The sequence below is a fragment of the Ochlerotatus camptorhynchus genome, unplaced genomic scaffold, assembly GCF_037179485.1.
Source record: "Ochlerotatus camptorhynchus isolate MF236.1 unplaced genomic scaffold, CSIRO-AGI_Acam_v1.1 ptg000485l, whole genome shotgun sequence".
NCBI classification, from domain to species: domain Eukaryota; kingdom Metazoa; phylum Arthropoda; class Insecta; order Diptera; family Culicidae; genus Ochlerotatus; species Ochlerotatus camptorhynchus.
The window spans coordinates 367,555-385,401 of record NW_027040970.1 but is presented as its reverse complement, the minus strand read 5'-3'; the positions used below and the strand labels follow the sequence as shown (position 1 = coordinate 385,401).

Genomic DNA, 17,847 nt, shown 5'->3' with positions numbered 1-17,847 from the left:
TGTAATTAAAGTCGGCATTACTTCACGTTGCCGTAGATGACAAAACAAAAGCACACCTATCAGCATCATTTGATTTTATTATTAATTAAAACAAATTTTGATTTGGATGTGTTCGATATACTTTTAATTATTAGCAAATGGTGATAATAATTTTTACTCTTAGTGCATAGAGAAGCTTTTTGTATTAAACTATGAGCTTTTAGGCGCCCTAAACCGTGCAATGCCCGCCTCTCAAATTCCATGAGAATTCTAAAACTTACTAAGTGCTCAGGACCACATTGGCTACATCTGGACATATTCCAGATATCCACGAGGAAGTGTCCGGTTTCTGGCTTGGACCAAAACCCATTTGTAACTCAAATCACATGAGAGTATGAGCATGAGCATGATTGACCGCCCATGGTTGCTACTCTGTTATTTATAGATCAGCTGTAATTACACAGAGAACCAATAGACGATGCTTGGGGCTAGCAATCATCATCAATGTGTAAAACCAGTCCGCATCGTGCTCTCTTGCCGTGCGGATCTATTTGCTTTTTTGCTGAAGGAAGTGTTACTACTACCCAAAGCTACAACAAATTTAAACAGCACTTTTCAGTGCTCAACCTGTAAAATTTCTACCTTGTTCAACTCTTATTCCTCTTCGATCCATGTTTGGACCCTACCCGAGGCAATCCTTCTTGGATATCGATTTGGAAAATTCCTCTTCGATCCTTTAGATTCTTATAGTAATCTGCTTGGAAGTCGATTTGGATAAAAATTTACTGCCGACATGGCGCCCAAACGCAAAAAAGGGGCAAACTCTTGACCCCCCTTCTGATGAAATTAATTTGAGTAATCAATTTGATTTGCTCACGGATGATGAGAATGATCCATCATCCAAGAAAAATTCTAGTAAACTTTCCCGGTTTAATGTCAAGAAGGAAAAGATTCCCCCTATTGTGATAACCAGTTCCGATTTCCATGCTCTTCGCATGGAACTTTTGAACTTCGTGAAAGTTAAGTTTTCACTACAAATTGGACGTCGGGGTGAATGCCGTGTATTGGCTGAAACCTTAGACGGATTTAAATCAAGGTAGCAAAGACTTATTTCAGCTAAAACAATGTTTTTCTAAATTATGAAATAATTAGATGCCATGATCAACTTTGGAATTAGTAGGATACAAGAAGAGGTTGCAAAGAATGTGTTTGACATATTAAACCTGTTTATTTCACTTCATGAGTGTCACAATCAGCGATTTTTTACAAACTCACTCACTCATTCAGCGATCATGATTTTCTGTTTCCAACGCATACTTTGTAACCTCTTCTTGTAAGTTACAAGTAAAACATGCCATCATACCATCTTTTGGTTTTATTATTCCGAAAAACATTATTTTAGCTGAAATGGGTCTTTGCAACCTTGATTTAAATGTCTTCTCAAGTATCTTACTGAGAAGCAGCACAATTTTTTTACCTACGACACCAAAACTGAACGTGTGTTCAAGGTTGTCATGAAAGGACTGCCCAGTGGTGAATCCCTGGATCAGATCAAAAAAGAACTGGCAAAATTACTTGGAGTTGTGCCACTCCAAGTAATCAAAATGAAAATGGAATCCCGTCCTGGCGATTCGCGCAACGGGATTTCTAATGATTTTTATTTAGTTCACTTCAAGTCTAGTAAACTGAACAACCTTAAGGTCTTAGAAAAAGCTAGCCTTATGCTCCATGTCCGAGAGTATTACAATTATTATAGTCACTTTAACACTGTTTTGGTCATTCGTGATTTGTCCGGTTATGAGACTTGAACTCGTGACATTCAGCGTAAGAGGCATGGATTAAAATTCCTACGCCCAGCCTGTTCCACGTGTGTCTATTGAGACAGCACAAAAACACCTTTATTGAACAATTGGGAAAGATAAAAACTGCTGTAAACCCTATCCGGTGTGGTCAAATAATATTTTATGCAGGACTGGAAAGTGCCTCAGAGCGTTTGCCAAGCAACTTTGTGCATGCATCGCAGAACACTCAACAAAGAGAATGTGGTTCTCTCATTTGCTTCGCACACTCATTTCCAACTAATCTTGGAGAAAACGATCCACACAAAGAGCGGTAGACTCCGTGCGGTGTAGGGAACGAAAGAAAAACAACAAGTAGCGAACGTCTTCTTTGAGTTCTTTGTGGTCTGTTCACCATGTTTGCATGAATAGGAGTTGAGGAAGTGCTACACTACGTGGCGCTCTTTGCAATTATACTTTGCGTTTTTGCTATTTCTTCTCTTCTTCGCTGCCTTACACTAAGGCTAGCGTTTATGTGACCATTTTACAGTATCTATAAATCAATGAAAATCAGCGAATCCAAACACATAAAGCAACCAATCATACAGACAAGACGATTGCTACGACTACTACGACAAACTCTCTCTGCAACACAGCTCGATCGGAATGGTATAAGGATAACGATATATTGCTTGCCTGCTTTGTTGTAATATAGGGTAGATCGCTACTTCGTCGTAATCGCCCATTACCGTTATATCGATAAGAAAAGATCAATAATATCAATGATTTAGCCGTGTACAAATCAATAAAACCTTTTATTCCGATGCGTTAGCTCATTAACTACAACATAAAACCTATTTAGAGCGCATTTTATGAATATTTACACTCATTGTTCTCAAAACAAAAGAAGCGCTCCTAGCGAATCCCATTTTCTACGTTTATCCGTAGGACGAAGACAATCCAATGGCGTTTCAATGCGTTAGAGCGCAGCTCGTAACTCGTAAAACGAATTTAGAATCAAGAAGCAGTATTAGATTTTAAACAATATCTCAACAACTTGTCACTCTTCATCAAATCCAACGGTACGCATGGAAAGGTGAATAAATTTAGAAGTCATCTTTGATAAAAATAATCCATTTTTGTTCAAACCAATTCAAAAAAGAGAGATAAAGCGGGGGTTGTGCTTAGTACAACGGAAATTTGATCAAAAACCCTACATGGTTGAGGACAACGCTTGATCGGAATCAAGAAAAGACATTAAAAAACACACCATTAACACATGTGTCTCATCATCGGCTTTACTTCGTGAAGCAATTTGCCAACAATTTGGTCGTTTCCTTCTACCCGCCCGAGCGAGCTGTGTTGCGGATACTGGTTGTCATGAAGAAAAGGAAGAATACTATATCATTATTTTTTTTTTCTATTTCTGACAAAGCGTTATCGTGAGGTCGTTGATCGCTTGTCATTTTGTAATTTGGAGGTTATTTTGAAAAAGTCATTTTTGAAAAAAAAATTTTGTTTTTTGGTTCACCCTAACATGGAAAGGTCACCTCAATGACAACATAAAAAAAAAATACTGGTAAAATAATGTGCGATAAGGAACAAAATTATCAATTGTTACGAAATTCTGAGAACCACTATATCGTTTAGCTATGGAATGGCTGTATATTTGCACAACAACTGTCTTAAATATGAATTTTAGAAATTGGCCAAAAGTTCTTGTTCTTGGATTTTTGTCTACTTTAAAGAATCAAATCTGAATAATTTCACAATAGTGCACGTTTTCAATAGATTTTTAAACAAGGACCATTTTCTGTTATTTAAATACACTTGAATTGATGTTCACAAGGAACTTTCCTACATCATTATTTTCGTTCAAATCCTTCAGATGATGTTCTTTTGGGCCTTCAAGAAAACATTACGAGGTGTAAAATAAAAAAAATAAATGTGCATGTATGAAAAAGAGAACTTAATGACAAAATGAATTCTGAGTAATCCAATGATTAGCGCCGTAACGTGGGTAGATCACCTTTCCGTGGTACGTTACGCGATGTAAGATCTACCACCTAGATTCCTAGTCCTGACTACTTCAAACTAGGGTAACATGATTTTTCAGTAATCAAAGGAACACATCGTAGTCCTTGTTACTTTTTATGCCTTAATGATAGTAACAAGACTCGGCTTTGTACACTGAGCATGATCTTGAAACAAGGAAAAAATGAGTTAGTTAGTCTTCATCTATGTGATTCCCAATCTTCTATTCGTTGTTCCCTAGTTTGAAGTGGTTAAGACTAGGGTTCTGATGCATGGTCATTATCGGTGTCATTGTTTAATTTTGTTGCTAAGGAATTCAATTTTGATTTATTGATTTATCTTTATTAAGGAGGCTTTCAGCCTGGGGCTGGTACGTCCCACGTCCAATTTTGAGTGACAAAGGGGCATACCTTTGGAGGGTGTTTAAGCACTCTAAAGAGTATAAAAAGCAAGACCTTTCAATGAGACTCGAATCCTTGCGATAAATGCAAGAATGCCAACTGTAAAAAAAAATCGAATACTTCATCATTTCTCAATAGTGATGGAGTGATACAATAGAGGTTACTCTAAAACCAGAAGGTCCCGAAGAAATGTGCTCAACTTTTTGGCTCAGCTCTGGTACTATCTTTCGTCACAAGCTAATCGATTCACCCCTCGAAACATAGGAAAATCCAATAACCCCTCATTTTATCTGTCAAACTTTCATAGCGAATCAAAACAAACATTGTGTAGTACTAGAATTTTGACTGGAATGGGATACGTAAATCGATTTGCTTGGGACCAATAGGTTAGTCGATAGTTTCGTATTGATTGTTGGTACCATAGAGGTAACTCTAAGACCAGAAGGTACCGAAGCTCAACTTTTTGGCTCAGCTCTGGTACTATCTTCGGTCCCAAGCTAATCGTTAAAAATAAATAACGCTAGTTTCCTAATAAATTTAGTAACTTTTTGTAAAAAAAAAATATCGAAGTACAAATTAGGACTATCAGCGAGACCTTTTTCTCTTCATTAAATTTCGCAAGTTATGTCTAAAACTCACACAAGCACTACTTATCTCATTTTCAGATGGAAGGCCTGGTACGCGAGATGCAGGATCCTGAATCGGGTGTTCCAGTACGTAGTCAAAAACTTTTCCTCACTTCAATTCCTTCTGCGTTCATGGGTAAGTTCACTATTAAATTTTTCGCACTTCCATTATCAACACTAAAGCCTTTTACCACCCAAATCTGACTAGGCTATGATCTAATCGAATGGTTGATGGAGCGGTTGGTCATCGAAGAGTCGGAAGCGTTAAACATCAGCAATCAGCTGTGCATGCACGGCTACTTTTTTCCCGTTTCCGACTCCAAGACGCTGGTCGTGAAGGATGACTCGTCGTTGTATCGCTTCCAGACACCATACTACTGGCCGTGGCAGCAGAAGGCACCCGACAACATCGAATATGCCATCTATCTTACAAAACGGTCTCTTCGGAACAAGCAACGCCACGGGCTGGAAGATTACGAAGCTGAAACGATGGCCAGCTTGCACAAAAATCTTAAAGGAAAATGGGACTTCATCACCATGCAAGCGGAAGAGCAAGTTCGGTTGGCAAAGGAGCGAAAGAAAGGTGATAAGATTGTTGGAGATTCTCAGGAACGAGCCTATTGGAGAGTTCATCGCCCACCTCCGGGTCAATTCACTCCGTTGGAATCCTGTCCCATTCCATCTCGTGACCGGCAGGGCAAGCCCCGGAAACGGACCGTTGATGATTGGCTACGTGAAGTGGAAATTTTAAAAGCTTCCCTGGGGCGTAACCGAGTGAAGATGTCCCAAGCTTGTGAAAGTCTAGTGACGTACTTTGAAACATTCAGCGAGTACGATCCAATGATGCATCCACCACTTCCATCGAATCCGTGGGTCACCGAAGATGTGAGTTTCTGGCAAATGAACAACCCCCTAGTTGATGTGCCAACCGAAAAGCGAGTGAAGCGCTGGGGTATTTCTATCGAGGAGGTCGTGACTGATCCGACGGGTTTGCAGGAGTTCACCGCATATTTGAAGAAGGAATACTCCCATGAAAATATCCGGTTTTGGATGGCGGTGAATGACTTGCGGAGGTCGTCCCATTCGCAGATATCAAGGATGGTTAAGGATATTTATGAGTAAGTGCGCTGTAATAGTTTATGTTTGTTTTATACGGATTATTCACCCTAGCTACTTTTTCAGAGAATTTCTCGAGCCAGGTGCGCCATGTGAGATCAACATCGATGGTAAAACAATGGAAAAAGTTCATCAAGGTTTGAAAAATCCGACACGATTTGCATTTGATTCGGCAGCCGAACATATTTATATGCTGTTGCTGAAGAAGGATTGTTATCCACGGTTCATTCGATCGGAGCACTACAAAAGTTTGTTGGCTAATGCAATTCAACCGTCTCATAAGAAGCGATTCTTTGGATTTGGTGGTGGAGCGAAGAAAAAGGGATCAACAGCAACCGCTCCTAATCCATCGCTTCTGTCACAGGTAGCGCTGTATTTCAAACTTACTGCATATGAACATTTTAAAAATCATGATTTTATTGCAGCCCGCCTCTCAAGCAACTGGTATGGTAAATAGCCTTTCCAAACGACGTGGAAGTGATCGAAGCCTGTCTGGTTCAGCCCACGAGTTAGCCGTATGCGGGGTGAAGGATAGTACTAAAGTGCCACATTCTCATAGCCAAAGCAATCTGAGCGACATCCCGTATAGGTAAGCAGCTTATTGAACTTGCATTGCTCACATTTAGGGCTTTATCAATTATCTATGATTAAAATACAAGAGGTATCAACGTCGTCGAATATCAACGAGCTAGATGTGTGTCTAATTTGTGTGAGGTAGAGCAGTATTGCCAGCTTTTTTGAATTTTATTTTTATTTTTTCTCTTAGTGTCTCGATCTACAGAGGTGATATGCCATCCAGTGGCTTTGTCGGACATATGGAAACAGTTATACGAGGAAACGAACAGAGAATTGGAAAGCAGTAAGAAATGCTCCGGGCGATTCATGGGCACCTTTTCTCTTACTTTCTCGATCACCGAGTCACAGTGTTCTGAATGGGTTCTGGCCCAGTTGGACCATCATGCTGTGCATTGGTCTACTCTCGTTTCATGCTCTCCTTCCTGCTACAATACACTCGTATCATCCTATTCTGCTACATTCTATGTCTAATTGAGCTCATCAGCTTTGTGTTGTTACTATTTTGGCTAACCACTGACTATTTACTGTATTAATTATATTGCTGCTTTCTAGATGTTAGCTTATTGTTTGAGTAGTTACTGAATAGAATCCTGATTTAATTTTAGATAAACAGTTTTATGTGTTAAGCTTATTTGGACAACCTACTTGACAGTTACATGGCTTTATTATTGATTCCCTCTTAAGTTTTATGTTTTGGCGCGGTTAGAATGCACAATATACATCTTGATTGAAATTTCATTGATAATGGAATCATTCATCTAGCTTAGAGTAATAACATTATAAATATCTCTTTCTTTTAAAATTTAAATTCTAATTACAACCATCGCATCACGTGGCTTTAAGGTGATTCCTTGAAGAGTCTAAAGATGGCCATCGTGATGCCTGATGCCTATCACTTAATGTTTTCTAGAGCACAAGCATTGGAACTCCCTGTTTACTACATTGCAGCAAACGTGAAGTTCTAGTTTCTTTGTTGTTGTGTTCTAATGCTTCCATAGCGGCTCACCTTAACAAAACTGAGAGTCTTTAATTGTAACTTAAATATAATACACAGAAGAATGATTCAATCGACACTAATTGCTACATTTGAATAGTTCTAGAACTGCCCTGACTTAGGAATCCCTGTCCTTTACGCTAAAGATCACGATATGTTCCGGATTTCATGAATTATGTACGCGCATAACGGTTCAAGGGAAGATTTTGGTTTGGGTTGAATTAATGACTGCATATTTTGGACCTAGAGTCTAGAATTTAGTATTTCCCCAACTAACATTTTCAGCTTTATAAGCCATTTTTTCAACATTTTGTTTTACTAGTTCGTTTATTTGGAAGGCTCAATCGCTTTAGCTTTACGGAGCCTATAGTTCATTGTTCTTTGTTTGTAACAAAATTCACTTAAATCTAGTTTTATGCAAAATAGTTTTATATAGCGTTTACTCAAGTTTATCACTGTATTCAATTTGTCAGTCGCACTGGATAACAGCAGCCAATAAACGCTAATGTCACTTCTATACATATATTAATCAACTTTCAACTAGTAGCTGCAAAACAAAGCTAATAAAGTGAATATATCACTCGTTTAATGTCTTTTACATAAATAACCACTCGTGCTGAATAATATAACCATCAAAAGAGTTTTTCAACAAATAAGCAGCCTGCTAACTCAGCTAATGACCTGTGTTACCGCTACTGTTCAAGCATTTTTACAATCAACTAGGTTTATTTTTAGACGTGTGAAGTTTTACAGCTTTTATTTTGCTCCTTTATAAAGCTGAATTAACTAGTCAAGAAAAGTGATACATGTGCACTATTATAAAGCCTCTACTCAGCGATCTTGTTGTAGAAGGGCATATAGATTATTTACGTCAGTTCAAAGTGTTGGCGTAGCTTAGTTGGCAGTGTCAAGGTTTGACAATGTGAACGTCTCGAGTTCGAGTCCAGGCTCCGGAGCAGGGTGTTGTGCCGTAACTAAATAATTTCAAATAATTTGATTTGCTGCTAAATAAAATCAATTAATTCTTTCTACAAAAAAAAAAAAAAAAAATAGCGTTAACAATATTTAACCCGGCTTCAATATAAAGCTGTGTAGTGATTAAAGGCTTAACAAGCGCCTTTTTCAAGTTAATCACACCCAACTCAACCAGTAGAACAACAGCTATAAAGGGTCTATCTTTGTTGATCGATTCTCGTCATCGAATTTCTCTTTGGTTTACCCCTTTCTCGTGTTGTCTCAATAAATATTTTTGACGTTTAATCGTCTTTCTCTTTCTAGCACACATGTTTCCTTCTTGCTCGCACTCGTTCGATTTAAATGGTGCAATAGTGTGTGCCGATTAAACGTCAAAAAGCTCTATAACCATAAGTAGCTGACTAACACTAAATTTGCTTGTTTAGAGTTGAGTAAGGCTTGCCTAATATCGTATATCATTTTAATGCAGCTTGAGGCTGAATTAATGAAATGAGCAAAGCATTTACGTCGTGAAAATTGTTTGTTGGGTTGTTTCTGATGTTCTTGACAGTTCTTGGCTATCAGAAAGTCGATCGTATGATGCCTGCCACGTTCGTAGTCATCAAGTCAATTGGAAATGTAAGTTCAGCACTCGCTGTGACTACCCAGAAAACCAGAAGTCGTATAACAATGTGCAGATAGTATCGTAAATTACTACAGTTTACGTCAAAATCGCATATAAGAATGGCATGCATCGGATTATGTTTAAGTTAAATCGTATAGAATGCAATTTTCCGATCTATATGCGATGATTCATTTTTTCGTTGTACTGTATCACAAATCAAATCGGATTACATCGTAAGACTTTTCAAAGTGAATTTGTTATTACAGATTGAATCATATATGATGTCAAATCAAATCGTTTAAAATTAAATTAAAATTTGCACGTATATGGCCTCCACTTTTGTACGTATAAGCCATTTCTTTGCATTCTATACGATTTGTTTGTTTGTATATCACGAAAGCAAATTTGAATATACGTGCATTCTGGTTATCTGGGTAGGAACCTGCATGTACACAAGTGACACAGCTTACGGAATGTAGAACTGTCAGTTGTTATAAAACAGACGAAGATACATACATTTTTGTTTACATAACCAAACCTATTGAGAACCTTATTTGACTAAATACGGATCTTTCTTTTTCGCCTACTCTCATCTTAATGTTCTTTGAAGCACTCCCAAAATTACTAATTTAGAGGTTTCTATGTCAACCAATTCATGGATTTGTATATTGTGTGGCAAGCACAATGACACTCTATGCCCAGGGAAGTCGAGCACATTTTCAACAAGAAATATGTTCTAGACCAGACCGGGAATCGAACCCGCCGTCTTCGGCTTGGTAATACCGTGTCTGTACTGGCCAGAAAAGTCGAAACATTTTCTAACCCGAAAATTTAAAACCCGCCTCCAACATGGTCTTGATTTATAGCTGCGCCTTTACCGACTGAGCATGAGGATGAAGGACAAAAGGTCGAAGGAGATAAGTTCCAAAGTGAAAAAGATCAATGAGACTAAAGGTCGAAAAGACAAAAGACCGAAGACACAAAAGGTCGAATATTTAAACAAAATAAAATGACGAAAGGTCGAAGGGACAAAACGGACGAATTGATAAATGGTAGAAGGGACAAATGTTCGTAAAGACAAAAAGTCGAGGGGATAAAAGGTTGAAAGAACAAAAAGTCAATGGGACAAAAAGTTGAAAACGCAGTATTCTGATTAAAGCAAGTAGACAATCCAAACTAAGACGCAATTTGAGAAATTTACTGAAATGTTCATATGCTATTTATCACTCTTAAAGTTGAGCCCTTTTTATGACATGAGCAGTTCTTTGGAAGATTAAAGCTACCGATCAACCTTGTATTTGCTCACTCTTGGAGATGTCTCCTTATCTAAAACATGAGCAGTTATTTCAGACAACTCAAAAATCATTTTGCACTCTTAGGGTTTGCTCTTTATTTGTAACATGAGCAGTTCTTAAAAAGATAAACGTTTTTAAAAAATATCGATCTGAATAATAGTTATTTCTTACATCTGAAAATGTCTCTTTCTTAAAAAAAGAACAGGTAAAAGATTTTGAACAATCTATCTTAAATACTCGTATTTTTTTCATACTTCTAGAGATAACTTCTTCTTCAGCAGTTCTTATAGACAAAATCCATGATCGAATTATTAAACATTTACATTTTATTGTTTTCTTGTAGGCCTTTCCATAGTATGAGAAGTTTTCACTGATGTTTGAAATTTTTCATTTAATCATCTGAATCCACACACACAATATGTAACACAATATGAAACGTATTCAAGTTTTATTCTCACAACTTTTTGTTGTCTTGGAAGTTTGATTCGAGTTTTATCCTTTTGTTCTTTCGACCATTTGTCCTTTCGATCTTTTGTCCTTTGGACCGTTTGTCCCTTCGATCGTTTGTTCCTTCGACCGTTTGTCCCTTCGACCGTTTATCCCTTCGATCGTTTGTCCCTTCGACCGTTTGTCCTTTTGACCGTTTGTCCCTTCGACCGGTTGTCCCTTTGACCATTTGTCCCTTCGACCGTTTGTCACTTCGATTGTTTGTTCCTTAGACCGTTTATCCCATCGACCGTTTGTCCCATCGACTGTTTGTCCCACCGACCGTTTGTCCCATCGACCGTTTGTCCCTTCGCCCGTTTGTCCCTTCGATTGTTTGTTCCTTAGACCGTTTGTCCCATCAACCGTTTGTCCCTTCGACTGTTTGTCCTTTCGACCGTTTGCCTCTTTGATTGTTTGTTCCTTCGATCATTGGTTCCTTCGATCATTGGTTCCTTCGACCTTTTTTTTCCGACCTACCATCCTTTCATCATATTGTCCTTTAACTTTTTAATCTTCGATATTTTTTCATAGATTCCTCAATGAAGTCTTGAACAATGACCTGGAAATCTTCATGATTTTGAAAAGCTCAATAGTGCCTCTTGACAACATGGGTCAATTCGGCTCCCCACAGCTCTTTAGATTTGTTTTAAAGGCTCTATTTAAATGAATTTATTTGCAGGAGAACATTAAAATGTGTATGGGACAATGTATGGAAAACTATTTATTTGCTTGTCAATAATTCAAGAATTGCTTAATATTTACCAAACCTCAGACTTGGATTGGGAAAGTTATGCGTAACAGCCTTGTTGAAGATCGGAGTTCTATTCGGCTGTTATTAAATGGATTTATCATTTTCTCAAATGTTACAAATAAGTGAGAATTAATTCTACCATATTGCGGCTGCTATTTTCAGAAAAAAAAACAACTCCTACGTAAATTTTGAATGGTTCCTTCCGTGAAGCCATTGCGATAGACAAAACTTTGTTATGCGGAAACTACGTGGATTACAATGTGCTTTATGAATATAGGGATGATAAATGCATCGAAAATTTAATAGGACTAAGTATTCATCTTTCCGTCCATATGCAAAATAATGCTGGAATTCGATTTATTACTAACAAGCATGACCCCTTTTCATGTCATTTACTGTTAGTTTGGATGCGCCGCCAAATTTGGCACCAATCAATTCTATGTATCTTAAAAATAATCATAAAATTTGAGCCAAACGTTAACTGTAACAAAATTTTTGTGTAGGGTAATCATATAGCCATAATCATCATGACTATACGTTCTTATCATGGTGTACATATTCCAATAATGTCCTATAGAAATATCATAAGCTATAATTTTCACATCATCATGTTTTACCATCACTGGTACACCTACCCTAGTACATTAGTTGTTTGATCAGCCTGAGGATCAGCCAATATTTTTTAGTTTTATGAATCGGAAGCAACCACTGTTTACCTCATTTGAAAGCTTACAAAATGTGCTTTCAATTACATTTTCAAGCATGGAAACTACCTATTCAACTATGTGCGAGGAATGTGCGATTAAATGAATTACTGTTTTTTTTTTAAATAAATCGATGTTAGTCTGACTCTATTTCCTGTATCTCGGTAAGCATTTGGGCTAGAGCACTGTTAACCCAACAAACAATTTTAGCTGCAGCTTATACAGGCAAAAATTAGTTGTATAAGCCAAGTTTTTATTGTATAAGCTAATCTGCAGCTAAAAATGTTAGTTGGGAATCTGATATGATACCTTCATTGACTAACGATTGGAAAAAGTCCGATTCGGGGAAAGTCAAGTTTCGATTATTGACCCATAAGCGATCCCCATAGTTAAGGGGTGGTGAAAATAATCCCTGCCAAGGCACAGTGGGCAAAACTTGACAAAACCGCGACTAAATTGAATATCTCGGCTGCCAAACGGTTTCAGTCAACATGTTATACATATTCTCATAGAAAAAACTCTGCTGAATCGATTGGTAGTGGTAGTTTCATTGGCCGGAGACTTTTGCGTACCAAAATAGAGGGCCGGGATCAACCCGAGTTCCCGTTAAAGTAGGAAATGCCACTATCTATCGACATAATTTTACACTTAAATTAACGTATATTACTGGAAATTGATAGTACTAAGTATATATGGTGTAAATATACCATATACGACCTCAGGGAAACTCTACTGGCTTAAAGGAGGATCCGGAACAACCGATAAAGTGGCCACATTATAAAAAATGTCCTAGAACCTTGTGATATGTTGTTCAGAACCAAGAGATCAAAGCGAATTTAATATGGAAACTATATTTTGGGATATAGTGGCCATATTCTGGATCTCCGGATAATCTGGATTGACCGATAAAGTGGCCACATTATAAAAATTGTCCTAGCACCTTGCTACCTAGTACTGGACATAAAAAGAAAACATTGTTATTTGATGTGTCGCATGTCCATGATCTGTCCGAAAATTGTTCCCTGGTATTCCAAGACATCCGGTAGTGGCCTAAGAGGTGGTCGCGGGTCTCCATACTCTTTGAACAGATAATTTTGGCATTTTATTGAAAAATAGTATGAGACGATTCAAACATTTTTTTTAAATTATTGTGATCTACCATACATAGAAACAATATACCCCATTTAGGTCCGGCATTACTCTGAAATCAAGTGCCCAATTCCAGCTCTTCAGAAACATATCGATAATTAACAAATACAACTACAGTACTGGACAAAATAATAAGACCTCGTGATTTTTTTTTCTCTTCAAAAAATTTAATGAGCTATGAGAAAGGGTTGACAAGTCAAAGATAGAATTCATTTAGATTTTGCTTATCAAATAAGGGAATTCTGAAGTAATGAAATTGGGTTGTTAGCGGAATGCTGAAACTAATCAGCAAAAAATGTTTACTTTCCTTTATTTAACGTCGGTCTCTGTTTCGCAATCTAGTGCCAATCACCGACGGACATCGATTGCCATCCATTTGACGGCAATCGAATGTGCAGGAAGGCAGCTTCCACACCTTCGTAGGATATCGCACACATTCATCAACACACATGGGCCGGGACCAACGGCTTTACTTCCCTTCCGAAGGAAGACGTGACCAGAGATTTTTATGCCTCAGAAAAATCCCACCGACCTCGACTGGGATTGAACCCAGACCCATTGGGGTGAGAAAGCAGTCACGCTTACCACTACACCACCGGCGCCGGCTCCAGCAAAAAAAATTATCTTCCATTTAATTCCACTTAATTTATTTTGTTATTAATGACAGATACGTATTTCGACTACAATGTGCAGTCTTCATCAGTTTGTGAGGGAATGACACTGATGAAGACTGCACATTGTAGTCGAAATATGTATCGGTCATTAATAACAAAATTAATAAGGTTGAATTAAATAGAAGATAACCTTTTTTTTGCTGTTTTATAGGGAATTATGTGAATTTCAAAATAAGAGGGAGAACTCAGGTGAATTAAAAAAAAGAAAGGTTAAAGTACATGGTAAATATGATGATAATTCCATTCCGATTGAATGACGAAGCCGGAAAGGAAATCTGAGGACAATTCTTAGAAAATTTCGCAATGAGCTCCAAAAACTCCGGTCATCAATTCCAAGAGAATTGCTATAATAATTCCTAAGGGATCTGAACCTTAAAAAGAATTTAAATTTTTAGGCAGCATACTTAGGAAGTGTTGAAGAAGGGAACATCACCTGCTGAAGCTGAGGAGAATTTCTAGAGAATAGTAGTACAGTCATACACCGATATAACGTAATCTGGATACAACATAGCTTCTGATAAATCTGAATATTAACAATATATATGTTCTTGGAAACTTGTTCTGTTCTGAGGCCGTAAGATAAATTAAAATTAAATAAAACAGCAAAAATCGTTTTTTTAATGCGTTTATTTTTCCAGGCTGATTTGCCGTAGCTTTGCGGAGCCGATATTCATCGTTTGGGTTACAAAATCACTTAAAACTAACGTTAGTAAAGCGGGGGCCGATTACTCGCGGCTATCTTGAGGTTAGGGGTAACAAATTGTAACAAAGGATGGCAGGATAGGGGTTGAGAACCCAAGGTTTTTAGAGCAATGTGCTCTTGATCTAGAATTAAGCGACATACAGGAGAAAAAGACAAACATGGTGGTACACCGATGGAGACCTAGCAACTTGAGAGAACACAAGATGCCACTAACTACTAAATCCTCAGATCGATCCGTTTTAAAAAACACATAAATTAAATTTAAATAGTCGAGATCTCGGCTCGCCAAGATGTCTCTAGGTTGTTTTCCTCGGGCCCTGAGGGATGCGGATAATTTGGATCTAGCAACACAATGGCGGGTGCATGATCAAAGCACGTGATCGATATCGTGATAGCCACTACCACAAGCGCACAAATTGTTGCCTGCGAGCCAGATTCGGAAGAAATGCGAGTCTAACGAGTAGTGATTGGACATGAGTCTTGACATGACACGTATAAAGTCACGGCTCATGTCCAATCCATTGAACCATGGCTTGTTCGATACCTGTGGGAGAATAGAATGTAACCATATTCCCAGATCACTCTCATTCCAGTTTTGTTGCCAGTTGGTGAGGACGTGCTGACGGGTAATTGAGAAAAATTCCGCAAAGGCGATTTGTCGATCAAAAATATCGTCTTCCATAGCGCCCACCTTTGCTAGCGAGTCCGCTTTCTCATTACCCGGAATAGAGCAATGAGATGGGACCCAAACTAAGGTGATAGTATAGTAGCAGTTAGATAAAGTACTCAATTTAGCTCGGATTTCGGTCAGGAAATACGAGGAGTGCTTCATCGGCCTCATTGATCGAATAGCCTCCAACGAGCTAAGGCTATCTGTAAACATAAATTGTGGTCAGATGGTAGTGAGGCAATTTGCTCTACTGCGTTGAATATGGCTGCTAGTTCCGCAATGTATACGGAACAGGGTTTTTGCAGTTGATATGAGGCACTATGAAATTCGTTGAATACTCCAAATCCAGTGGAAGCGTTTATAGTTGACCCATCTGTGAAAAAACTCTTATTGTTACTGACATGGTGGTACTTGTTTGCAAAAATTAAGGGAACAACCATCGACCGATGGTGATCTGGTATTCCACGGATTTCTTGCAACATGGTCAGATCAAAATTTACAGAGAAACTATAAAAGTTTTGAAGGCAAACACAAGAGGAATTGAATGAAGAAGGGCCAATCTCCAGCGTCATGTACTCGTAATAGAGACTCATGAATCTTGTTTAAGGATTTCTGTCGAGCAGCTTCTCAAAGTTTTCTATTACCAATGGGTTCATTACTTCACAACGGATAAGAAACCGGAAGGACAGTTCCGCGAAACGATCTGTCAGTGGAAGAACACCCGCGAGTAGTTCGAGGCTCATCGTATGCGTCGAGTGCATACAGCCAAGCGCGGTTCGGAGGCAACGGTATTGAACCCGTTGCAGCTTCAGGATATGTGTTTTTGCCGCGGATTGAAAGCAGAAGCTACTGTACTCTAGAACCGACAAAATGGTTGTTCGATGCAACCTGATCAGATCTTCCGGGTGTGCTCCCCACCAAGTTCCAGTAATTTTACGAAGAAAATTGATTCTTTGTTGGCATTTTTGTTTCACATACGCAATATTTTTCCCCACGTGCTTTTGGAATCGAACCAGACACCTAAATACTTGAAAGATATACTTTGAGTGATTGTTCTACCCTTTAGTTGAAGCTGTAACTGTGCAGGATGATGCTTCCTAGAAAAAACAACCAACTCAGTTTTCTCCGAAGAGAATTCGATACCCAGCTTCATAGCCCAAGTAGACAAATTGTCTAAGGTATCTTGCAATGGTCTTTGCAGGTCCGGTGCACTTGGCTCTATAACGGGCACAACCCCATCATCTGCAAGCTGCCTTAGTGAGCAATTTTCATCAAGACAACCATCAATGTCTTTTACATAAAAATTATAAAGAAGGGGGCTAAAACATGAGCCCTGGGGGAGACCCATGTGACTAATTCGTGAAGTTGTCGAGTTTCCATGAGAGAAGCTCATATATTTCTCAGACAACAAGTTGCTCAAATAGTTGTTCATAATTGGTGAAAGCCCACTATCGTGGAGTTTATCCGAAAGGACATCGATACAAGCAGAATCAAAAGCGCCCTTAATGTCCAAGAAAACTGAACCCATTTGCTGTTTTTGCGCATAGGCCAGTTGAATTTCAGTTGAAAGCAACGCAAGATATTCGCTCGTTCCTTTGCCTCTCCGAAATCCAAATTGGGTATCTGAAAGTAAACCATTCGACTCGACCCATTTGTCTAGACGAAAAAGAATCATTTTCTCCAGCAATTTCCGTATACAGGACAGCATCGCGATGGGACGGTACGAGTTATAATCCGACGCGGGTTTACCGGGTTTTCGAATGGCGATAACTCTTACTTGCCTCCAGTCATCCGGAACAATGTTGTGCTCCAGAAGTTGATTGAATAAGTTCAACAAGCGTCTCTTCGCGACGTCTGGGAGATTTTTAAGCAAGTTGAACTTGATAATATCCATTCCTGGAGCTGAGTTGTTACATGAAAGAAGAGCAAGTGATAATTCCACCATAGAAAACGGGGAATCTATTTTGTTACTACCCGACGGACGATCACGAACGATGGTTTGAACCGGTACCGAATCCGGGCAAAATTTCCGCGCGAATCTAAAAATCCATCTGTACGAGTACTCCATGTCTTCATTAATCGGTGATGACGCATTTCGCATTCTCCTGCCGACATTCCAGAGTGTTCTCATGGAAGTCTCTCACGACAAACCATCGACGAACCGACGCCAGTAACCGCGTTTTTCGGCTTTAGTCAAGCCCTTAAAGATTTTCTCGAGGTCGGTGTACCGCTCGAAATCCTCAAGCTTACCGTGTTTGCGGAAGCGTTTAAACGCGGCGAACTTCTCGCTGTTCGCGTTAGTGCATTCCTTATCCCACCACGGGATGGGGGT

The 17,847-nt window shown here is 38.7% G+C and overlaps 1 protein-coding gene across 7 annotated transcripts in view; it reads left to right on the top strand.

Moving 5' to 3' along the window:
- The window catches only part of LOC135712492 (uncharacterized), a 173,699-nt gene that overhangs the window by 138,244 nt on the left and 17,608 nt on the right, over positions 1-17,847 (top strand). For 6 of the 7 annotated variants that reach the window (XM_065235433.1, XM_065235435.1, XM_065235436.1 and 3 more), the window contains exons 5-9: positions 4,858-4,954; positions 5,027-5,936; positions 6,001-6,298; positions 6,360-6,523; positions 6,701-6,793. In XM_065235433.1, coding sequence (XP_065091505.1) covers positions 4,858-4,954; positions 5,027-5,936; positions 6,001-6,298; positions 6,360-6,523; positions 6,701-6,793 — 1,562 coding nt within the window. The remainder of the gene's footprint in view (positions 1-4,857; positions 4,955-5,026; positions 5,937-6,000; positions 6,299-6,359; positions 6,524-6,700; positions 6,794-17,847) is intronic. The other variant, XM_065235439.1, reaches the window with a different exon arrangement.